General features: G+C 53.4%; 1 protein-coding gene across 1 annotated transcript in view; it reads right to left on the bottom strand.

Moving 5' to 3' along the window:
- DNAH17 (dynein axonemal heavy chain 17) overlaps positions 1 to 22,856 on the bottom strand; it is a 169,318-nt gene extending 146,462 nt beyond the window's left edge. Inside the window, exons 1-13 of the mRNA XM_064369408.1 lie at positions 22,512 to 22,856; positions 20,152 to 20,345; positions 19,081 to 19,273; positions 18,772 to 18,871; positions 18,446 to 18,531; positions 18,077 to 18,202; positions 17,198 to 17,350; positions 16,986 to 17,072; positions 14,661 to 14,828; positions 14,267 to 14,383; positions 6,947 to 7,212; positions 5,882 to 6,077; positions 2,686 to 2,832 (exon numbers count right to left, since the gene is read on the bottom strand). Coding sequence (XP_064225478.1) covers positions 2,686 to 2,832; positions 5,882 to 6,077; positions 6,947 to 7,212; positions 14,267 to 14,383; positions 14,661 to 14,828; positions 16,986 to 17,072; positions 17,198 to 17,350; positions 18,077 to 18,202; positions 18,446 to 18,531; positions 18,772 to 18,871; positions 19,081 to 19,273; positions 20,152 to 20,345; positions 22,512 to 22,856 — 2,178 coding nt within the window. The remainder of the gene's footprint in view (positions 1 to 2,685; positions 2,833 to 5,881; positions 6,078 to 6,946; positions 7,213 to 14,266; positions 14,384 to 14,660; positions 14,829 to 16,985; positions 17,073 to 17,197; positions 17,351 to 18,076; positions 18,203 to 18,445; positions 18,532 to 18,771; positions 18,872 to 19,080; positions 19,274 to 20,151; positions 20,346 to 22,511) is intronic.
- Positions 22,857 to 24,590: the final 1,734 nt, after the last annotated feature.

The following is a 24,590-nucleotide window of genomic DNA, read 5'->3' as shown; positions in this document are numbered from 1 at the left end:
AGGGGTGATTGCCTCAGGATCTTGATGGCGGCTGAATATGTGGGTGCACAGGATTGGCCAGGGAGGCCAAAGGCAATCTCAAGAATTCCTGTAAGAGGGAGGCAAGGCCAGGCACCGTGGCTCACACCTGTAATGCCAGCACTTTGGGAGGCCAAGGCGAGTGGATTGCCTGAGGTCAGGAGTTCGAGACCAGCCTGGCCAACATGGTAAAAGCCCGTCTGTACTAAAAATACAAAAATTAGCAGGGTATGGTCATGGGCACTGGTAATCCCAGCTACTCAGGAGGCTGAGGCAGAAGAATCACTTGAACCCACGAGGTGGAGGTTGCAGTGAGCCAAGATCACACCACCGCACTCCAGCCTGGGTGACAGAGCAAGACTCTGTCTTAAAAAAAAAAAAAAGGGAAGGTCAAAAGAGAAGGCATCAGTGTGATGACGGAAGCAGAAGTTGGAGTGATGTGCTTTGAACATGAAATAATACGGCCGTGAGGATTGATTCTGTTGACAGTACTGCGCCACGGGGTGCCCAGATTGAACACGGTTTCTGGGGTGCTCATGAGGGTGTTTCTGGATGAGATAAGCATTGGAATTGGTGGGCTCAGGAAAGCAGACTGTCCTCCCCAACATGGGTGGGTCTCGTCCAATCGTTGAGGGCCTGAACGGAACAGAAGGTGGAGGAGACAGGAATTCAGCCCTCGTGTCTGCCTCATGGCCCGAGCTGGGCCATCTCATCTTCTTCGGCCTTTGGACTGCGATTTACACCATCTGTTCCCCTGGTTCTCAGGCTTTGGACTCGGGGTGAGTGATACCTCTACTTTCCTGAGTTTCCAACTTCCAGACGGCAGGCTGTAAGACTTCTTAACCTCCATGACTGCATGAGGCAATTCCTCACGATAAATCTCCAAATAGACATGTCTATATCTATATCTGTCTATCCATCCATCCACCTGCTTGCCTATCTACCTATCTACCTATCTATCCATTCATGCCTCCCTCCCTCCCTCCCTCCCTCCTTCCATCTATCTATCTCATTGGTTCTGTTTCTCTGGAGGACTCTGACTAATACAACGGTCATGAGCCCAGGAAAGTGCACCGTCTAGATGCTGGAAAAGACCAGGAGACAGACCATCCCCTTGACCCTCCAGGAGGAGGCAACCCAGCTGACGCCTTGTCTCCAGCAGAATGAAACAGATTCAGGGCTTCTGACCTCCAGAACTAGAGGGCAGGAAGTACGTGCTGTTTGAAGCCACTCAGTTTGTGGTGATTTGTTACGGCAGCAACAGGAAGTGAACAGTGTCCACGTTGGCCCCGCTCTGCTGCGGCTTGGAGTGGGGCCAAGCTTGTGTGGTACAAACGGTCACCCTTCCCAGGATCTATGACTGGGGTCCATAAGAAAGGGTGTGTAGGAGGAGAGCAGGCCCGGTGGCTGCTCACTGAGCCCCACAGCCACACTCTCCGGGCCCCGGGCCCCTTCTGATTGTGCAGGGATGTCCACAGCAGTGTTACTTGTGAAAGCCAAAACTGAAAACAACCCAAATGTCCATCAACAGAGGAATGGATAAATAGTGCTGTATCCATCCAACACACTGCTTCTCCACGATAAAACTACTCAGAAATTTAAAAAGAACGCTGCTGCATGCGGCAATGTGGACCAACTCGAAATAATTGGCCGAGTGGAAGCAGACAGAGAAAAAAGAACACGGATGAGGTTATTCCCTCTGGTTCCTGACTCGGTTTCCAGGCTCTCGTGCCAGCAAGGAGACGCTCTGAACAAGCTCTGTGTTGCTAGATGGGACCACCCCCCACCTCCAAGAATTACTGGGAAGTTCTTCCACAATCAGCCTCTTGTGATTACTCTGTCGGGTCCCTAGACCAGATGGATGTCAGTAGTCAACACGAAAAGAAGTTCTTGAACCAAAGAGCTGAGCGGGGACCGTCACCTCCCAGCCCCTCACACACAGCTTCCTTATGATAATGCTATTTTGGGTTCCAGGAAATGCCCATCCTGTCCTCCTCACTTTAATGGAAATCATGGAAGCAATGTTGAATGACTTTAATATTATCCAAAATATATTCAGGAGGATAAAGGGATCTATAAAGAATCATGTAACTGGCCGGGCACGGTGGCTCACATCTGTAATCCCAGCACTCTGGGAGGCCGAGGCAGGCAGATCACCTGGGGTCAGGAGTTCAAGAATAGCCTGGCCAACGTGGTGAAACCCCGTCTCTACCAAAAATACAAAATTATTTGTATTTTTACCATCACCGGCTGAGTGTGGTGGTGCACGCCTGTAATCCCAGCTACTCGGGAGGCTGAGTCAGGAGAATTGCTTGAACTCAGGAGGCAGCGGTTGCAGTGAGCCGAGATTGTGCCACTGCACTCCAGTCTGGGCGACAGAGCGAGACTGTCTCAATAAAAAAAAAAAAAATCATGTAACAAGCCAAAGTCCAGGAGGAATAACACATCCATCAACAGCTGTTGTGAGTCATCACCATCTTTGCTGCTATTTGCATGAATAATGAAGAGAGGCTGAAACCACGTGTGAATATTAAAATACACTCATTTCATTCTGCTCTACTTGGAGATCTTACACTAGCATTAGTTATAAACAAAAACTGAAACTTGGCAAAAAAAAAATAATACTAGAAATAAAACAAAGCTATGTCAGGCGTAGCGCCCACTCACCTCGTTATACCAGCCAACGATGAGCTCCAAGCTGCCCACAAACTTCCGGAAGGTTTCGTTCTCTGAGAACAGACTCTCCACACTGTCTGGAATCTCTTTTTGTTGCTGGAAATTCAAATACTTGACTTCTCTCAGAACTGCTACCAACTAAATGACAAATGAAGATCAGAGAACATGTGAGCAGGTCACATCAACGGTGCAGCGTTCAGCAACAGAAATGAACGTCTGCTCCTGGGATGTTTTGACAGCCTGAGGGACCTCAAAGTTGGTGGGAGGCAGTGATGCTGGCAGGACCAGGATGTTTTCACCCTGCTGGCTGATACAGAGCTAAAAAGCACTGACATCACCCTCATGGGTGGCTGACATCGTCATCATCACCATGGGTGGCTGATATCATCACACGGGTGGATGACATCACCATCGTCACACGAGTGGATGGCATCATCGTCACACGGGTGGATGACATCATCGTCACACGAGTGGATGACATCACCGTCGTCACGCGGGTAGATGACATCACCGTCGTCACACGAGTGGATGACATCACCGTCGCCACACAGGTGGATGACATCATCGTCACGCAGGTGGATGACATCACCATCGTCACGCAGGTGGATGACATCACCATCGTCACGCAGGTGGATGACATCACCATCGTCACACAGGTGGATGACATCATCATTGTCACATGGGTGGATAACATCATCATCACACGGTGGATGACATCATCATCGTCACACAGGTGGATGACATCATCGTCACATGGGTGGATGACATCATCATCGTCACACGGGTGGATGACATCATCATCATCACATGGGTGGCTGACATTATCCTAATCTTCTTATCTCTGTCCTCTCCTCCCCACTACCCCTAGATGGTTTGGAGTAAGACTTCGGGGCTTTCCTTGTGTCCTCCCTAGGATCTGAACTTCCCTATTCTCTCTCCTCTCACCTGGTTATAACTCAAGAGATCAACAACAGAGACATCCCTTCCAGCAGTATTTCTGTCCACAAAGCTATTCTCATAGTTGAGACAACCTCCCAGTTGCTGAATCCATGGGTCATGTCATGGGCCTCATCTCATGGGAGCCCCCAGCAGCTGACACCCTTTCCTCCTGGGTACACAGTGTCCTCCTGGCTTCCAGGACACTGGACATGCCTGGTCACCATTATTAGTCTCTTTCGATCATCTCCAGATGCCTATGATGGGGAGCCACAGAGCTTGGTCCTTCTCAATTGACTCTCAGTTGAATGAGGTGTGACGTCATCCAATGTCATGGCTGCCTTGACCAGCCAGTCCATCTGTCATCTCCACTGAACAAGGTGGGATGTCACCCAGTGTCATGCCTACAAGTGCCATCTACAAGTGGATGGCTCCCACATATACGTCTCCAAGCCCAACCTCTCTCGTGATTTCCAGACTTCCGTATCCACCTGTCTACTCAGCTCCTCTGTCTGGATGTCACCTCTCACACCCAACAAGCAGAGTAGCCCATCCTCCCCCGTGGTCTGCCCCACCTGCCGCCTCCAGCTGCCCTCTTGACTGATGGCAGTTCTCCCCTTCTAGTCACCTGATCCCAAAACCCTGGGACTGACTCCCCTCTTCCAATCATGTTCCATTTCCAACCCACCAGGAGTCTCCACGGCACTAAGATCAAGTCCAGTCATTCATCACCATCTTCACTGCTGCCACTCTGGTTCCAGTCACCATCTCCTAGCTGTCACCTCTTGCCTGGATTGTGGCAAGAGGCTCTTAACTGATTTTCCTGCTCTTTCTCCCAGCCCTAGCTCCCTTCAATCTACGCACCGCACAGCGTGGAGAGGGATCCCTTACAAACAGAAACCTAATCGAGGCACGCCTCTGCCTGAAACGCTGTGGTGGGTGCCATGTTGCTCAAACCAAACCCCAAGTCCCTCTGTGGTCCATGGGGCCCTTCCTCATCACCTGTCACCTCTTCTCCTACGACCTCCCCTCTGCCCACTCCCCTGCCCTCCTGCCCTCCTGGCCGCTCCTGGCCTTTGCTTCAGCCGTGGACTCTGCTCCAAGGCTGTCCCCTCCATCTCTGCTTGGTGGCACTCTGACCTCCCACAGGTCTCTGCTCACATCTAGGATTGTACCTGCCCCTTCCACCAGCTCTATCGATCTTCTTACCCCGCCCCACCCCCAGCCTGCCCCTCCTTCTGCGGAACTCTTCCCACCTCCTACTGTATTACACACTCAGCTCCCTCCTCAAGGCTAACTGACCATCCCTGCCCCCGCCCTCCTGCTAGGAGGTCAGCTCCAGGAGGGCAGGACAGACAGAGATCTCTGGTTCTCTGGCTCATGAATTTATCCCAAGCACAGACACACAGTAGGTACTCAGTATTCAGTGAATTAAAGAATGAATTTTAGTGAATGGGAAGATTTCCAAAGAAAAACATCTCTGGTTTCCCTGCCCTCCCGGCTGCAGATTGGGCAGCTCTAGGGGCAGTGCTTGTAGGAATTCTGTTCCATCCTCTGTTTGTCTGAACTTTCTGGGTTTTATCCTCGGAACCCACAGCCCACAGCCCACGAGCGTGGATTCTCCCCAGCGTGCCCGCCTTGACCAGCCAGCGCATTCGTCTAGATTCGGCAAAGACTTTTTTTTTTTTCAATTTCAAATTGACATTTCCTCAGGAACGCTTTCAAGAAGACACTCATTGAAGCTATTGTCAAAGATGCTCCTGCTTTGCCTCATGTCTTAAATACACCCTGGACGTACTTAGAAAGTAAAGCTTTAGGGCTGGGCGCGGTGGCTCACACCTGTAATGCCAGCACTTTGAGAGGCCGAGGCGGGTGGATCACCTAAGGTCAGGAGTTCGTGACCAGTCTGGCCAACATGGAGAAACCCCGTCTCTACTAAAAATACAAAAATTAGCTGGGCATAGTGGCGGGTGCCTGTAATTCCAGCAACTCGAGAGGCAGAGACAGGAGAATTGCTTGAACCCAGGAGACGGAGGTTGCAGTGAGCCAGATAGCACCACGGCACTCCAACTTGGGCGACAGAGCAAGACTCCATCTCAAAAAAATAAAGAAAGAAAGAAAAGGAAGTAAAGCTTTTGACTAACCATGACACAAACATCGACCTCCGTAACTCTGTGCCGAGGGGGCCTTAGCAGCCCCTCCCCCGGCTCCCAGGGGAGCCTTTGACACGGTCCCCGCTCCCGGCACCCACCGCTTTGCTGAAGTTGACATGGATGAGGTTGCTCGCAGTGTCCCGCAGGATCAGCGGCTGCCCCAGGTTGAAGTGGCAGTCCTGGTCCACGCCCACCACCCACTGCTGGTAGACCTTCTCGCGGTGGCGCCTCAGCAGCTCCATCATCTCGTCATACTTCTTGTATATCAGCTTGGCCTCCACGCCAGACATGACCCTGGAATTGAGCGGGAAGCTGGGGCCCCACTGGACATCGGGGGGCCTCTCCGGCGCGTCTCATGGTTGCTGCCAAAGCAGCCGGCCATTCATTTACTCAAGGCTCACAGACTGAATAACCAAACGAGCAGTGGCCAGAGCCCACGCAGCACCCAGCTCCCCACAGGCAGCCCTGGACGAGTGAGGGCCAGGCCCGCTCCAAGTTTTGTTCTCCCTTCCAACCTGGGGCCAACCAGATGAAAGCAAATATGCCCCCCGAATGACTGCAAGAAGACCCCCACTCCTGGTCGGCTGCACCGGCCTCCCCATGCCGAGGCCTCCAGCTGGGGCTCCCCTGCAGCCATCGTGGGGTCCACCATGAAGCCTCCCTGGTCCCTGGCTGTCCAGGAGCCTCAGCCAAGTACACACGATAGTATGTCAGCTGACTGCATACACAGCCTCGGCCTGTTCCTGCCTGGGTGGTCTTCACGTCTACCAGGCTGATGGGCAAGTGCTCGGGGGAATCAGCCAGGTTGCCCCTGAGCACTCCCGCCGAGAAGGCGTTCAGGGGAGGAGGGCAGATTGGATGGGGTCTCTTCTGGGCTTTTGCTCAACTGAATAAGGTGGGATGTCACCCAATGTCACGCCTACAAGCACCATCTATGCATGGATGCTCCCACATTTACGTCCCCAACCCCAGCCTCTCATGACTTCCAGACTTCCATATCCACCTGCCTACCCAGCTTCTCTGTCTGGATGTCCAGGTGACATCTCACACCCGACAAGGCCAAAGCAGAGTAGCCCATCCTCCCCGTGGCCTTTTCTGCACAGGGGAAAAGGGAGGTAAGGGATTGGTACAGGAGGGGTGGTGCAGCCCAGGGCTGGACTCACGGGTGCTCGATGTACTTCAGGTGTTTCATGGACACCCCCAGCCTCTCCTGCAGCTCCAGGCTCCACTTGAGCTGGCCGGCCACAGGAGGCATGTTTTTGTGGATGGGGGGGATGTTCCCCTCCTCGGAGGCCGCCATCTGGGCATCATACAAGATCTTGGCGTTGTCCAGCTCAGCGTCAAACAGCTCCAGCATGACCGAATACCTGGGCACCACCTCGGCGAGAATCAGGGGCCGCTCCAGGAGGCCCCCACACATGTACAGGAGCTGGGGAGAAAGGAGGGGGAGGCCTCTTCACCAGAGTCCCCTCCCCTTCCCCAGCCTGTGGCCGTGGACAAAATGGGCTCCTTCGGGAGCAAGAGAGCACACGCCTTGCCAAAACAAAACCCATCGGACCCTCGCTGTGCGTGTCAGCAGGCCCAGCGGATGCCTCTGTGCTCGTCCCGCTGACTTAGTCCGAGTCCCCAAATACTTGGCTTGTAATCCCACAGTTCAAACAGGTCCAAGGGCTACAAGAGTTTTTTCTAAGCCCAGGAGAAATCAGAATTCTAGTAAGGAAGATTTACACAATTAAAAAACAGGCTGGGCACCACGGCTCACACCTATAATCCCAACACTTTGGGAGGCCGAGGTAGGAGGATCACTTGAGCCCAGGAGTTCAAGACCAGCCTGGCAACATAGCAAAATCCTATTTGTACAAAAAGCCACAAAGAATACACAAAATTAATTGGGTCCATTTTTTTGTATTCTTTTGAGTATGTGCTTATAGTTCCAGCTACTCAGGAGTGCTGAGGTGGGTGGATTACTTGAGCCCCAGAGGTCAAGGCTGCAGTGAGCTAAGACTGCACCATTGCACTCCAGCCTGGGCAACAGAAACTCTGTCTCCAGAAAAAAACAAACAAAAGAACCCCAAAAACAACTACAATTAAACAATTTATTTTTTGAGATGGAGTCTCACTCTGTCGCCCAGGCTGGAGTGCAGTGGCACAATCTTGGCTCACTGCAACCTCCGCCTTCCGGGTTCAAGTGATTCTCCTGCCTCAGCCTCCCAAGTAGCTGGGATTATACACGTCCACCACCACGTCCAGCTAATTTTTTGTATTTCTAGTAGAGACGGGGTTTTACCATGTTGGCCAGGACGGTCTCAATCTCTCGACCCCGTGATCCAACCGCCTCAGCCTCCTAAAGTGCTGGGATTACAAGCGTGAGCCACCGTGCCCGGCCAATTGTGGTTATTTTTACATTAATTGCATTTTTCAAAATTGTTCAAATCTTCCTTACCCAAATTCTGATTTCTCCTGGGCTTAGGAAAAAATTCTTGTCGCCCTTGGACCTATTTGTACTGTGGGTTGTGCAAATGGAACAGATGTGGACTCTCAGGCAGACACGGAAACGCTGGTGTCCTGCCAGCTACCCCCTTCCTCCACGGTCGCCTGCTGATGTATGCGGTCAACAGCTTCATTTCTTCAAAGAACTGAATGGGACAATTGGAAGAAATAAAAAAAGTTCCTCTAAATGGCTTATGACCATCCCGTCCCGGCATTTTTTTTCTCTCTCTCTTCCCATTTCTCTCTCCTGCCTTTCATGTTTATGTAGTTTTTGGCTTAAAGACTTCTGGAAAGGAAGCAAATTCTATTTACTGCCAAGAGGAGCTCACATGGAAAATCGCTCTAGAACTTTCCTGGCTGCGTGTGTGTTGCCGACAATGGGAACTAACTTGGGAACGGGCAGGGGATGGAAGGGACAGGAGGGAGGGCGCCCAGGGGCCGACCTAACTAGAGCACAGGGCTGACAAACCAGGGGACATGTTCTAAGGTCAAAGAGAAACACGCAAGGATGGAGATGGAAATGGGTCACCAGAGTTCTTTCTCCCCCGCCTCTTCTTTGTTTTGAGTTGAGCATAAACATACAGTTAACATTTTTTAAGAGATTCATCCTTTTAGAGCACAAAAGCCTCTCTTGATCCTAACAGGTGTCGGGGAAAATAAAGCCTGGGGCAGGATGACTGCATTTGTTCCTCCCTGGCTGGTTCTGCAGAGGTGGGGATTGGGTTTCTTCCAGGACCTCCTGCTCCTCACAGGGTAGGAGCCTAGGGCCCCCGAGGGCTCATGAAGTGGGACTCCTCAACCCAGCTCTGTCCCCACCGCTGGATCCTCCAGTGAAGTCCGGTGGAGGTTCAGCCCATATCCATGTGCTGGTCCTTATCTGCTCTTCAGGTCGTTCTAAACTAGATGTAGGGTTTGAAATCTCCACGTGGCTTTGGGGCCAGCGAGACTCGGGGGACTCATCCAGCCCTGGCTGGGAGACCAGTTACTTCATTTTTCTGATTTTCCTCGTCGGCACAGCAGCGGGGAGTCACAGCACCTCCCGTGGAGCTGGTGTTAGGGAGCAGGAGCCGCAGAAGCCAGCTGCCTACCCGCCCGGCCCATGCGCCAGTGCCCCATCTTTAATTCTGGAGTCCCATATGTGAGGTTTCCAAATGAAAGGATTGGCTCCACTGGGACCCTTCTGCACTGGGGCAGCCCAATGCTTTTGTGTTATCCTTCAGAGGCTCCATGTGGAAGGCTCGCCCTAGACCTAAACCACCTCCCGATAACATCCACAACCACCAGCCTCCCTCAGCGAGAGCCAGTTCTGCACTGCAGGAGACACTCAAAAGTGCCTGCCCTGTGCTACGCTTAGTTCTAAGGGAACTCAAATCCAGTGCCTGCCCTCAGGGAGTTTACATTCTAGTTGGGAAGACAACACACAGAAATCAGTACACAACTGAATGCGAGGGAGGTGCTGAGAAGGGAAGCCAGGCTGCTGCTGAAGAGACCAGCCTGGGGCTTTGGAGCGCAAGGAAGAAAGTGAGGACCCTGCAACCAGGGATGCAGCTACCTGGGGAAGAGCCCTCCGAGGAAGGGAACATTGACCAAAGATTCTCATCAGGTTCTCCATCCTCCACCATCCCACAGGGGATGTCTGATTACCCTAACCTGCCTCCAGCAAGAATCCTGAAGTGGGTTTAGCCAGAAACCCCCAACCCCTGCTGTCACCTCTAAGTAATTTTCCATCTACTGACCCCCGCGCAGGTCCTCCGCTAGAAATTCCTGCTCGCCTGCGCTGTGTTTTTCTCTCCCTGTGCCTGCCTCTATTGCGATGGTATAAATCGTGAGTAAAGTATGAATCAAGTCAGCCTCATCTTGATATAATTGAATAATTGTTTCAACAACAGCAAGGAGGTGCTGTATTAATTTGCATTCATCGATATTCTGCCTGGAACACTAACTCCATCCAAGACGCACTTGATCCTTACATTTGCAGAGCTTCAAATTCCCTTGTATTTGCATTTTTGCAAGAACGTTCAAAAGGCGAAGAGAACCTCCTGACATCTGTGGGGGAGAATCTTTGTCCTCAGGGGTCTCAGCCCTGACATCCTCCTGAAAGATGACCACACCCCCAGGCTGCCCAGGCCAACCCGATCACCTTCACAGTCACGGGAGCTGGTCTGACCAGGGGTTCAGATCGGGGCCCTGGAAACAGTCAAGCCCAGAACTCTGGGCTGTCCACGTGGGCTCAGTCTAATCACAACAGCCCTTAAAAGTGGAAGAGGGAGGCAGAAGAGTCAGTCAGAGAGATGTATCAGTGAGAGCAGAGGCAGGAGAGGTTTCAGGACTGGAGGGACTCAAGTGGCCCCTATAAAGATGGATGAAGGGGCCCATGAGTTAAGGATTTGGGGCAGCCTCTAGAAGCTGATAATGGTCCTTAGGTACGAGCCAGTGAGGATACAGGGAACACATACCCCAGTCCTACAACAGCAAGGAACTTAATTCTGCCAATCCCCCAAAAGGACAAGAAAATGGAATCCAGGCCAGGTGTGGTGGCTCATGCCTGTAATCCCAGTACTTTGGGAGGCCAAGGTAGGGGGATCCCTTGAGGCCAGGAGTTCAAGACCAGCCTGGGCAACATAGCGAGACGTCATCTCTATGAAAAATAAAAAATTAGGCATGCGTGGTGGCACCTGCGTGTGGTCCCAGCAACTAGGGAGGCCAAGGTGGGAGGATCACTTGAGGCTGGGAGGTCGAGGCTGCAGTGAGCTGTAATCGTTTCACTGCACTCCAGCCTGGGTGATGGAGCAAGACTCTGTCTCAAAAAAAAAAAAGAGAGAGAGAGAGAGACAGAGAAGAAAATGGATTCTATCCTAGAGTATCCAGAAAGGAGCCCAGGCTGCTGACGTCAACCTGGTGTCAGCTGGGCAAGATCTACAGCTGAGCTTCTGATCTACAGAACTGTAAGGTAACACAATTTTATGGCTTAAGCCACAAAGTCTGTGATTTTTTGTTTGTTATTTTGAGACAGAGTCTTGCTCTGTTGCCCAGACTGGAGAGCAGTGACATGATCTCAGCTCACCGCAACCTTTGCCTCCCGGCTCCAAGCAATTCTCCTACCTCAGCCTCCCGAGTAGCTGAAATTACAGGTGAACACCACCACGCCCAGCTAACTTTTGTATTTTTAGTAGAGACGGGGTTTCATCATGTTGGCCAGGCTGGTCTCGAACTCCTGTCCTCAAGAGATTCGCCCGCTGCATCTTCCCAAAGCGCTGGGATTACAGGCGTGAGCCACCTCGCTGGCCTAAGTCTGTGGTTTGTTATGGCAACAATATAAAACAAATGTAGAGGCTGATGCCGGTTAGGCATTTCATTCCTGACTGACTTTCTGCTCTCGTTCACCTCTGACGGCAGGGTGAAGGTCCGCATTTGCCGGGGCCCGAGAGCAATCCCAAGACATGGGAATTCCAGCTTCAAAACTGGACAGTCCTGGGGAAAGCGGGCTGAGAGGTCTGCCTGCAGGGAGAGGTGCGATGTGTGTGTGAGCATTCCAAGCTGCTCCATGAAACGTTCTCTCTGCAAATTAGTGCGCTGGCGTTTGGCACTGCACAGCAGCCACCCCAGGAGCTTGGTGATGCGGTGATGACAATGTCTAGCTTCCCACCACCCTCACCAACTTGACTGGGGACAATGGCCGCTGCTGTTTCACAGCTTGCATTTTTCTGAGTACTCGTGAAGTCACACCTAGAACATAGATACGTATTGCCCATTTGTATTTCTCCTGACTTGATGTTTTCTGGGGGTTTGTTGGATTTTTGTTTTTTGAGACAGTCATGCTCTGCTGCCCAGGCTGGAGTGCAATGGCGCAATTTTGGTTCACCATAACCTCCGCCTCCAGAGTTCAAGCGATTCTTGGGCCTCAGCCTCCTGAGTAGCTGGGACTACAGGTGCCCACCACCACGTCTGGCTAATTTTTTATGTTTTTAGTAGAGACGGGGTTTCACCATGTTGGCCGGGCTGGTCTCAAACTCCTGACCTCAGGTGATCTGCCCTCCTCAGCCTCCCAAAGTGCTGGGATTACAGGCGTGAGCCATCACACCTGGCCTGTTTTCTAGGGGATTTAGCTCTTTTCTATGATCTATTTATTAAAATGCTTTTGTTCATAGGATTTCTTTTTTTCTAATGATAACGTGCTATCCACTTAAGGCACACGTTTTCTAGGGGATTTAGCTCTTTTCTATGATCTGTTTATTAAAATGCTTTTGTTCATAGGATTTCTTTTTTTCTAATGATAACGTGCTATCCACTTAAGGCACACAACTTGGAAGTCTCAGAAGAGTACAAACAGCGGCCTTAGCCCCATGACCCAGAGACAGCTCCCAAGAACAGTGCGGCATTTCCTCCCTTCCTCTTGGAGTTGAAGGCTGTGTGCTTTGGACTCAGCGTTTTTGTTCCCCCCAATTCATGTGTTGAAATCCTCACCCCCAAGGTGATGACATTAGAAAGCGAGGTCTGGCCAGACGCAGGGGCCACTTTGAGAGGCCGAGGTGGGCGGATCACAAGGTCAGGAGTTTGAGAGCAGCCTGACCAACATAGTGAAACCCTGTCTCTACTAAAAATACAAAAGTGAGCTGGGCGTGGTGGTGCACGCCTGTAATCCCAGCTACTCGGGAGGCTGAGGCAGGAGAACCGCTTGAACCTGGGAGGTGGAGATGGCAGTGAACCGAGATCACGCCACTGCACGAGATCACGCCATTGCACTGCAGCCTGGGTGACAGAGCAAGACTTTGTCTCAAAAAAAAAAAAAAAAAAAAAAAGAATCGCTTTTGGGAGGTGATTTGGTCATGAGGGTAGGGCCTTATGAAGAGGATGAGTGCCCTATAATCCCAGGCTGAGGTGGGTGGATTACTCAAGTCCAAGAATTTGAGACCAGCCCTGGCAACATAGCAAGACACCGTCTCTACCAAAATAAAAAAATAAAAGGCCAGGCACGGTGGCCCACATCTGTTATCCAAGCACTTTGGGAGGCCAAGGCAGGGAGCCTTGTTTGGTAATCCCAGCACTTTGAGAGGCCAAAACAAAACCTTGTCTCCACAAAAACTTAAACTAGGCCAGGCATGGTGGCTGATGCCTATAATCCCAGCACCTTGGAAGGCCAAGTCAGGCAGATCACTTAAGGTCAGGAGTTTGAGACCAGCCCAACATGGCGAAATCCCATCTCTAGTAAAAATGCAAAAATTAGCTGGATGTGGTGGCAAATGCCTGTAATTTAGCTACTAGGGAGGCTGAGGCAGGATAATCGCTTGAATCTAGGAGGCAGAGGTTGCAGTGAGCTGAGATTGCACCACTGCACTCCAGCCTGGGCAACAGAGCAAGGCTCTGTCTCAAGAAAAAACAATCAATCATAAAACGAAAACTAAATAGAGACCCCAAAGACCTCCCTTGCCCCTTCTGCCGTGTAAGGACCAAATGAAAAGACGATTGTCTAGGAACAGAGGTAGACCCTCCCCAGACCCGAGTCTGCTGGACTTCCTACCCTCCAGAACTGAGAGAAAGGAAATGTCTGTTGTTTAAGCCACCGGTCTACAGCAATTTGCCATCATGGCCTGAACGGATGAAGTCACTGTATACATTCACCTCAGTGGACCAAAATCTGTATGAATTTCATTTTTACAGCAACTTTGCCTCTGTAACTCCTACTCCTTTCAAATAGAGGGAAAACTGAATCAAGAATAAATGGCCCCTTTTTCTTAGTGAGCACAAGAAGTATCAGTAAAAGAATGCCACCTCACGCTCACTTGCTCCTCTTCCTCTAAGACGTGGCAGTAAGAAGCATCAGGACCCACACCAGGTGTTCATGCTGACTGGCTCCGAGGCACAGGAGCAAGGACCCTCCCTCCCTGGGCATCAGCTCTACGTGGAGAGGATGAGATGGTCTCCAGCGTTCTCAGCACGAATCCAGCGCCACAGTGCCGGCCTCCAGGTCACCCGAGTCCCCATCGCACGCTTGCCTTTGCGGAGGACTCGATAGAGCTGCAGTCATCAAACGCTTGGCAGAAGATCGTGGCCAGCCTCCTATCCAGGTCTTGGATTTTGATCTCAAAATTGGCATAATCACGGTCAAAACTCTAAAAGCAAATGGAAACATCAGCCTTGTAATCAGCATGCAGAGCAAGCCATGGGCACCCTCTGCAGCCCCCGTCCCTACCAAGATGACTCAGGACTGAGCCGCAGCTGAACATATGTGCTCACTGTCACAGGGATTGCTCTGCACGGTTTTCCAAGTGTTGGGATCACCTGGTACCCTCCCCACTCCTCAGGCACGTCCACCACGCCCCTAAGCTGGCACTGAGGTGGGTGCTGTTCTCCCGGAGCCCAGTTCATCCATCCCTGCCTGAGACCTACCGAGTCTCCAGGGTCCAAGGGATCGTATTTGCAGTCGGCAAAAACCTTCACCAGCTCAAAGACCTCGCCGTAGATCTGGGTCACCAGATTCCCAAGGAAGTTCCCACGCACACCCCCAAGCTCGATTTTCTCCAGCTTCAGAAACTCAATCGCTGTTTTATAGAGTTCCTAGCAGAGGAGAGAAACACACACTTAGGCAATTCATCCTCACAAGCAAACTCACAGGTCCAGTTACACAGCTAGCTCGGACCGCAGCCAGGAGGAACAGGGGAGCAAAATGTCCCCAGAAGACACCATCGTGGGGGTGGGAGGACAGGCTCTGTGTCTGTGTTGTTCTTTAAGGGTTCTGTGAATTATCTATGAGGTGTGGAGGAGGAGGAGCTGGAGAGGATGAAGTTTGGGATCCTGTCCTGACCCTAGACTGGCCGAAACACATCTCTAAGTAAGTCACACTTTGCCGGGACCTCCGTTTTCTCCGCTGTGGGAAGCAGGTGGAATGGTGCTGCAAGATTTCGGACGCTGTTGTGAAGCGTTAAATTTTCTGCTCCCTGGAAGACCATCCCACGCAGAGAGCCACGTCCCAAAGGTGATCGAGAAGAAACTGGGATGCCAGGATGGACATGCGTGCAGAAATTCCGCTTCCTCACAGGTGTGGCTCCTGTCCCCTCTCCCCGACGCGCTCCCCGACTATTTTGGCCCATAGCAATGCGTTCCTTCCCAGAGGCCCCGTCTCCCACCTGCACTGCTTGTGTTTGCTTTAGCCACGTTCACGCCCACCCCGTTCGCTGGTTCTGTGTGTACAGTTCTTGTTTCCCCAACGACATCTCCAAGGCTCCCCGGATGCTCTTCCGCGCCCCTGCACGCACCAGGCACCGTGCAGGGGGAGTTTAGACTGGAGCTCCTGCAGACTTACCATCACGCCCCTGAACTGGTGCTGAGGTTGATGCCATTCTTCCACGTCCAGGAAGCATCTGGCCACACGCCAACGCCACCCGAGGAGAGGCAAGGCCACCAAGGGCCGGGAGCTCTTGGCTCCTCCACCCAACGCGGAGGACAGACGGGGCTGGCATGGCCTGTTGTCAGGGGGTGGACGGCAAAGCCATTTCCTCCACCTCCAAAGTCTCCTCCTGCCCAGAATCTTCCTTCTGATTCAGAATGGGTCATGTGGGAACCACAGCTCCTTGGCCAGAAATGTGACCGTGACCCTCCACATTCTCGGTCTGGGAGATTTCAGGCATGAGCTGGCACTCTGACTGCAGTTTTGGAGTCCTGAGCAGGCTTCCCCTCCCCTGCCTCCCAGGAGGTGTAGATGAGAACTGGACAGGCCTCTCTTCAGCCGCTGACAACGGTGTCCACCCTAAAGTCAGTGCTCAGCGGTTCCAGGATGATTTTCCCCCTTTTTAATGATGTGAGTTATGGTTATATGCACACAAAATTTTTAAAAAGCTACCCCATGCAGAAGACACAGAAGGCAAAATGTGCTTGCCCTCCCACATCTCCAGAGCCCCAGAGAAAACCACCTTAAAGCTTTTTTTTTTTGAAACGGGGTCTCACTTTGTCGCCCAGGCTGGAGTGCAGTGATACAGGCATGGCTCACTGCAGCCTCAAACTTCTGAGCTCAAGTGATCCTCCCCGCTCAGCCTCCCAGAGTTCTGGGATTTCAGGTGTGAGCCACCGTGCTGGGCCATGCAGCATTTTTAGGTTTTTATCTGCTGTGTGTCACTCCGTGTATCCACATGGTGCTTGCACTGGGGCCTCCATAAGTCTCCATCTGTAATAATCTAGTCCCATGGCCGGGCGCGGTGGCTCACACCTGTAATCCCAGCACTTTGGGAGGCCGAGGTGGACAGATCACAAGTTCAGGAGTTCAAGACCAGTCAGGCCAACATGGTGAAAACCCGTCTCTACTGAAAAATACATAAATTAGCAGGGCATGGTGGCAGGTGCCTGTAATCCCAGCTACTCGGGAGGCTGAGGTAGGAGAATCACGTGAACCCGGAAGTGGAGGTTGCAGTGAGCCAAGACCATGCCATTGCACTCCAGCTTGGGCAACAGAGCAAGACACTGTCTCAAAAAAATAAAAAAATCTAGTCCTACTAAGTGACTGCTATTGGCCCCCAGGTGTCCTGGATGTGGTGGTTTAACTTAGGAGTAAGCTGCTCGTGACAGAAGGTGCGACCTAAATGGAGGGGCATCCAAAATGGGTCATTTATTCTTGGCTAACGGCTCCGAGAGTGCTTTCGGGGTGGGGATGGGTACTGCAGCTGCCCTGGGGGAGGAGCAGTCTGGGAAGTGGAGGTCAGATGCACCAAACTCTGTCTTTACCTCAATGGTCTGGACACGGTGGAAGAAGGAATTCATCCTGGAAAATGCAAGAGAAGAAGGGAATTCCCAAGGCACAGGCTCTTTGTCCTTAAAGGAGAGAAAGAGAGACAAGGCCGAGTTTGTTTCAGACGTCCCCACCTTCTCAGAGGTTGGGGCAGAGAGGAACTCGCTCTGGTCTCCGCCTTGGCCCTCGCCCCGCAAGGAAGGGGTACCTTAAAGAACAGCTTCATGTTCATGCAGCAGAAGTCGTACGTCTGGTACAGCTCCTTCAGCACGTTCACGGACAGGGAGATGCCGCTCAGGACTTCCTCGATTTCCCCTTGCAGGCCTTTCAGCACCTCCTCCGGACTCAGGAAGGTTCGTGTCTGGGCAAAAGAGCAGACAGACATCCAAAGCTCTGACAAGCCATTTGGGGCAACGTGCAGGCACGCCGGCCGCAGGACCTGTGATCTGTTCCTACACATGGGTGTCCCTTGGGTACAAGCCCTCTTATCTGCCCACTGCTGGGCCGTTTTTGGGGGGACCGAGCTGCTTCCCCTCATCGGCCCCTCATCCTGTGCTATGGCTGTGGCATAAATGGATGGGGTCGCAGATGGCAAGAGGCCCTCCAGGGACAGGGGACCCCAGCACCCTCCTGCAGATGAGGCCACACGCACGGTTTTAATAGACAGAGGTGGCCCAGGGTTGCAGCCTTTAGCTCAAATGCTGTGCTGGCTGGCGGGTGCTTACGAACAGGAAGAAGGAAAGGAAGTCTCTGCTGAGGGACACGGAGATGGTTTGATGTAGGATTAGAGAAACCCACAAGGCACTGGATGGCTCTCAGGGTGCTGGGGCTCTCCGGGGAGGTCTGCTCCATCCCTGTCTTCCCCTTCTTCTCCCTCCATTCCCTCCTAGAAGAACTCTAGGTAGCCCCGAGGAGGGCTCCATCTCAGCTCGGGGCCTGAAAAGGCTGGTGCTGACATCTTGGCCTGCTTTCAAACTGCTGGAGAACACTGGCAGGGGGAAAACAGAGTGAACCAGGGAGAGGTCCCAGCCGGGAGGGGAAGGAGGGGAGCTGGGGGCCAGGGGGCCTGGGGCCAGTGGTGGGCTACCATCTCAATGATTTGGTTGCAGAACTCCTGCAGGATGATGATGATCCTGACGGGCGTGTTGTAGTGCTCCGAGGTGGCCCAGATGAGACAGATGGTGTTCAGCACCTTGGCGATGAAGGTGGGGAGCTGGGGAGAGAGGGGCCCAGGTGTGCTGGAGGGGATCAGCCTCTGCACCTTATCCCGGCGCCCCAGCCCTCCCCTTCCCATGGCTCTCGCCAGGCATCCAGGGGAGGGTCCCCAAGGAGGAGAGGAGAGGCGACTCTCCAGGCCCACACGTCTGATGGCAGCCAGGAAGCCCACAGCCCCACGTGCCTCCGAGAAACAAGGTCCTCCCCCACCAACAAAGTGGGCTCTCCCTTGCCAGCGCACCATCGTGAAGTCGGTTTGTTCCATCTCCTCCAGAAGGATCCGTAGGGGCTTCAAATAGAGCACAATGTCACTGGCTTCCTTCAGCCCTGCACGGAACAAGAACGAGCATCCCCTGCTAAGAGCAGAGGTTGCTCACAAACAATGCGGGTGGCCCCGTGTGCCAAGACCCGCTCCTTTAGGAAACGGGGCCTTTGTCAAATGGAGGGGCTGAGAAAGCTGCTTGCAGAGGGAGGCCAGCATCCTAGGGGTGGGGACAGGCCTGGCCCAGCCCTCCCGGGAGGCACGAACAGCTCTGTGGGGGACTCGAGGCGGGGCCATGGGCTCACCTTCAGTGACACTGGTGTACACGTTTTGCAGGGCTGGCCAGTAGCAGCTCTTGGCTTTCTCTAGGATCTCAACGATCTTGTTCACTTTGGGTCTGTTTAGCTGAGGAGGAGAGAGGACCCACCTTTCATTGACCTGGAAGACCCTAAGGCGAGGCCCACCTGACCTTGTGGCTGGCTGGGGCTGCAGAATTCCCGCAGGTTGACAGAGCCCTCAGGGCTCCTGGGGGGTGGGTGCTGGGAGGCCGAGAGCTCGGCCAGTTTGCCCAGCTGGGACGAGGCTGCCGCCCCACAGGAGTGAGGAGGCCGTACCTGCTCATGGATGCATTTGAGGTTCATCAGCCGAGTGTCCCAGAACTCAAACTCCACCCGGGGCAGGGGGTGCAGCCCGTCCAGCAGCGCCTGGGCCGAGTCTTTGCTCAGCACATCCCGGATCTGGTGGGACCAGTCAATGATGATGGTTTCGATGGCGTGCAGGAGCGAGTTGTCCAGCGAAGAGGGGATCCTGCCCAGCAGAAGGTTGGGGCAGTGCTCTCGTGGTTACACACCAGGGGCCCACTGAGCTCTCCCCTGAAGCCTTCTCCCCACCAATCCCAAACCAGCAGCGGCAGCAGCAGCAGCACCGTCTGGTCTCATGACCCCGGTGCCTCCAGCCACCCCAGGGAGCGAAAGAAGTTCCCAAGACTCCAGCTAGGAAGAGACCCCAGGGAAATAATGGTTGTGGTCAGAGATGCCAGTGCCGGGAGGCGCTCACCTCCAAGGAACAGGGAGAGAATCCAGAAAACCCTATTTAAGCCCTATTCAACATGGCTCCTCCGGCGCCACCACCGGGCATGGTGCGTGGCGCCTCGTGAATGATCAATGGAGGACTTGCCCACGTGAGGCCAGTACGGGACGAATTGTCACGGGGGTCTCATGTATCAGGGCAGTTGCAAATTGTGGCAAGGCAGGTGCCAGGGGCCACCTTAGAGTCCCTTGGGCTTCCCAGGGCCTCTGGGTCACCACAGCCCCTACAGGTACTTGCTCGCATGTACCTGTGAGAGCCCCGCACACTCCCATTCACCGCCCCATCCTGCGTCTTAAAGCTGAGCCTCCTGTTTTCTGGCCATGGTGGGTGGTGACTGGACCGGCACACGTGTGTGATCCGGGTGGGGTGAGGAGGCAGGTGCCAGAGCCGGAGTCCCGGGGGCTGCCAAGCCTGCTCCCTCCCTGCACTGGTTTCATCTCCTTCAGAGTCAGCGCCCCGTAACATACCACCTTGCCCTGTGTCTCCCTGGCTTTAACATATGAAGCCACTCTGCCCAGAAAAAAGGCGTCACGGAGGGGTCAAGCAGACGCCACTTCCCCACCCAGCGGCGGCTGGAAGCAGCCAGGCCTGCGCACCTCTCCGTGGACTCCGGCGTGCCGTCCAGGCCGCCCAGGTGCTCCGGGATGGGCAGCAGGGTTTTCCCTTTGATCTTGCCGCTCATCACATACATTTCGTTCTTCAGCCTGTGGACCTGCTTCACGATGTCCTCCGAGACCACCTGGGGCCATCCGTCCACGTTCTCGCTTTGGTTTAACAGAGAATAGAGGACCTAAAAGGAAACACTTCTGTGGTTCTGTCTCCTGTACCTTCACTAGCTCAGCAACTGCGCAGAGCTGGGTCCCCCAGAGGGTGATTCCAGAGAGCTTGTGTCTCAAGCTCTGGGAAAACCGGGTCCTTCTTCCAGAAGGAGGTGGGACCAGTCGGGGAGTTTATACCAGCTGCCCTGTCCTGGGGGTGCCAAAGCCATCCCCAAGCTCTTGCGCCCATAGCACACACACTTTGCTAAATGCCCAGGAGGGCTGTGATGGGTCAAATTGTGTCCCGTAAATCCATCTGCTGAAGCCCTAACCCCCAGCACTTCAGAATGTGACTATTTGGAGATAAGGTCTTTAAAGAGGTAAAGGCCAGGCACGGTGGCTCACGCCTGTAATCTCAGCACTTGGGAGGCTGAGGCAGGTGGATCTCCTGAGGTCAAGAGTTTGAGACCAGCCTGGCCAACATGGTGAAACCTTGTCTCTACTACAAATACAAAAATTAGCTGGGCATGGTGGCATGAACCTGTAATCCCAGCTACTTGGGAGGCTGAGCCAGGAGAATCATTTGAACCCGGGAGGCAGAGGTGGCAGTGAGTCACGATCACACCGTTGCACTCCAGACTAGGCAACAGAACAAAACTTCATCTCAAAAAACAAAAAAACAAAAAAAAAGAGGTGAGTAGTTAAAATTAGGTTACTAGGCTGAGCCCTAATCTGACAGGTGTCCTTACAAGGAAGGGAGATTAGACGCGAACAGAAGGTCGACCACGTGAGGACACGGGGAGAAAATAGCCATCTGCGAGTCAAGGAGAGAGGCCTTGGGGAAAACCAACCCAGCTGGCACCTTCGGCTTCAACCTCCAGCATCCAGGACCATGAGAAAACGCCTGGTGCACAAGCCAAGCACGCAGATTTCCGTACTGCAGACGAGGAGGGTAATGCCCAGGAAGGCTAAGGTGCTCCCATTCTGGAGGCCCAACTCCCAGCTGAGGCGCTCCCATTCTGGAGGTCCGACTCCCAGCTGAGGCGCTCCCATTCTGGAGGTCCGACTCCCAGCTGCGGCGCTCCCATTCTGGAGGTCTGACTCCCCAATGTGTGGGACCCCCCCTCAACACAGCACCTGCCGAGGGTGACAGCAGAAGAATACATAAAATGACACTCCATTTTTTTTTAACTCAAAGTCTCAAAATTGGGCAGGCATGGTGGCTCACACCTGTAATCTCAGCACTCTGGGAGGCTAAGGCAGGCGGATCATGAAGTCAGGAGTTCAAGATCAGTCTGGCCAACATGGTGAAACCCCGTCTCTACTAAAAATACAAAAGTTAGCTGGGCATGGTGGTGTGTGCCTGTAGTCCCAGCTACTTGGGAGGCTGAGGCAGGAGAATCGCTTTAACCGGGACCTGAGAGGTGGGAGTTGCAGTGAGCTGAGATCGCGCCACTGCACTATAGCCTAGGCGACAGAGCGAGACTCCATCTCAAAAAAATAAATAAATAAGTCTCAAAATTGGGGAAACCTATCTGCTGGTACTCAGTCCACACCGTCCCAGGACACAGGCAGCAACTATACCCAGGACAGCACAGCAGTCCCAACGTTGTCCAGAGAGAAAAAGGGGATGCATGGGGCTTCTCACACTTTAAGGCATGGGCACCAGCTGGAGGTCTCGTTAGAAAGCAGGTCTGTGGCCAGGTGTGGTGGTTCACACCTGTAATCCCAATAGTTTGGGAGGCTGAGGCAGGAGGATTGCTTGAGCCCAGGAGTCTGAGACCAGCCTGGGCAACAGGCTATTTTTTGGTGATGTCTATTTCTACCAAAAAACACGAAAATTAGGCAGGCATGGTGGTGCGTGCCTGGGGTCCCAGGTACTCATGAGGCTGAGGCTGGAGGATCGGTTGAGCTCAGGAAGTTGAGGCTGCAGTGAGCTGTGCTGCCACCACTGCACTCCAGCCTGGGCAGCAGAGCAAGACCCTGTCTCAAAATTAAGAAACCAAAAGCAAGCAAGTCTGTGTCAGCAGGTCAGGGTGGGCGGGGCCCGAGCACCTGCATTTCCACCCCGTCCCCAGCACTGTGGCAGCCGCTGGCCCAGGGGCCACAGGCTGAGCGGGAGGACTCGAGGCCACTCCTGGGAAGTCGGCCGTGCTCCAGACCCCCGACGCCAGCCTGGACGCACTGGACGCACTCACCTCCTCCACCACCGTGATCAGCTGGTCCACCGGCGTGGGGCTGATGTCGCCGTAAAGGAGCTGGGCCTTGTAGTTGTCCTTGGTGATGTTCTCGGGCTTTCTCTTGATAAAGTAAACCCCTTTGGACTTGAGGGACTCGGGGAAGCCCAGGCAGGGGATGACCATGCCAGCCACGTTGAGCGTCAGCACCAGCACCAGGACGTCGGGCTTTTCAAAGAACTCTGTGAACAAGGCCATGTTCTCCTCGGCGCCGATCAGCTTGCTCCACTTGTCCGGCTTGAACTTTAGGACGACGGAGGCAACTTCCTCCAGATACTCTAGTCTGACATCTGGGGCCATCGCCATCTTGGCCTTTTCTTACACCGTGGTTTTAGCTGTGGCTGGGTTGGGGTGGGGAGGGATGAGGGGGTGGTGCTTTAGCTGGCACCTGCGCCTGCCCCAGCCTCGCCTGGGGGGCTCCCCGGGGAGTAAAGCTGCACAACAGTGGTGTGTGCTTGTGCTCCTGTGACCATCAGGTTCACAGGATGGGAAAGAGGTGAACACTAGAGAAAAAAGAGGAAAGGAAATGACCACTGCCAGACAGGGTGACGGGGATGGTGTAGGAAAAGGCAAAACGAGGCCGGGCGCCGTGGCTCATGCCTGTAATCCCAGCACTTTGGGAGGCCGAGGCAGGTGGATCACAAGGTCAGGAGTTCGAGATCAGCCTGGCCAATATGATGAAATCCCGTCTCTACTAAAAATACAAAAATTAGCCAGGTGTCGTGGCTGGCACCTGTAGTTCCAGCTACTTGGGAGGCTGAGGCAGGGGAATCACCTGAACCCAGAATGAGGGAGTTGCAGTGAGCCAAGATCACACCACTGCACTCCAGCCTGAGTGACAGAGACTCCATCTCAAAAAAAAAAAAAAAAAGAGAGGCTGGAGGGACAGGTTGAAAGGTCCCAGGAAAGCAACAAAAGACATTGCAGCCCCGAGTCTGTGTGAAATGCAGGGAGAAGGAAGCAGACCCCATGTACAGGCAGTGAGGCTCAGTGCTCCGTCTCAGCCCCAGCCATGGCGCACCCTCCCTTTCTCCCTCCAGCCCCCAGCATGCACCCCTAAAGGAATCAAGCTATAGATTCCTGCCAGACCCCTCACAAGCTGCTCAGAGATTCAGGGGCAGGGTTAACTGGAGAGTTGGGGGGAAGGGATCCCTTAAAGAACACCCTGACATCCCCAAGGTGAGGCAAGTGAGGTATTCACTATAGGCACAGAATTTAAAGGCATGCCCAAATGCTCAGTCATCAAGAGAAAAGGCGTGTCGACATTTTAAAAAATCACCATGAGTACAAACAAATTCATGATGAACAAAATATCAAAGTTTCAAATAAAGACAGGCTCTGGCAGAGGCCTGAGTGGGAGGCTTGGAGGCGAGTTCTGCAAAGGCAGGGTTGAATGTAATCGGTCGCCCGATGCTGTGTTTTCGTCACAGTCTGGGAGGTATGCAGCTCCTGAACTTCTGGGGGAGCCCTGGGGTACTCAGCTGCTCTGGGGTCCTTGGGCTGGAGCTGGTCTGCTCCAGACCTGGCAGCTGCAGCAAAGCATCAGGTGACAGGTGACGTTGGACACTCAGAGATTCCGCTGTTCGGTTTGACTCAAGCTATTGCTTTGAAGTGTGTAACAGTCTACAGTCCCCCAAAAGACACTTATACCACGGAAGAGGTTGTATCTCACCCTGGCCGCTGTATATCCTCAAAACATGTATGTTGGGAAGCAGTGATGGACAGTATGCTACTCAAACGGTCTGGGACTTTTCCAGGACACCAGACATCTCTGCGAGAGGACTTGGGGAATATTTGGCCAGCAAGTGGCAGAAACAGGGCTGTCCACGAGCAGAGCCGCCTGACTCAGGCCCATCTGTGAATGGAAACAGGACAGCGTGGGCACGCAGGAGGAGCACCCGTGGCATTATGGAGACAACTCGTCCACCAGGTTCCCACAGGGCCTTGAACACGCTGCTGAATTCATCTCCACCCAGGATCTCCGAGACCCGGGGAGGCGTCACATCCTCACTTCCTAGGGGGATCTGGAACTCAGGGAAG

This window comes from Aotus nancymaae, unplaced genomic scaffold (genome assembly GCF_030222135.1).
Source record: "Aotus nancymaae isolate 86718 unplaced genomic scaffold, 86718_ANA_hifiasm-v0.15.2.pri h1tg000089l, whole genome shotgun sequence".
Lineage (NCBI taxonomy): Eukaryota > Metazoa > Chordata > Mammalia > Primates > Aotidae > Aotus > Aotus nancymaae.
Note: the sequence above shows the minus strand (reverse complement) of the source record. Positions and strands in the feature narration are given on the sequence as shown.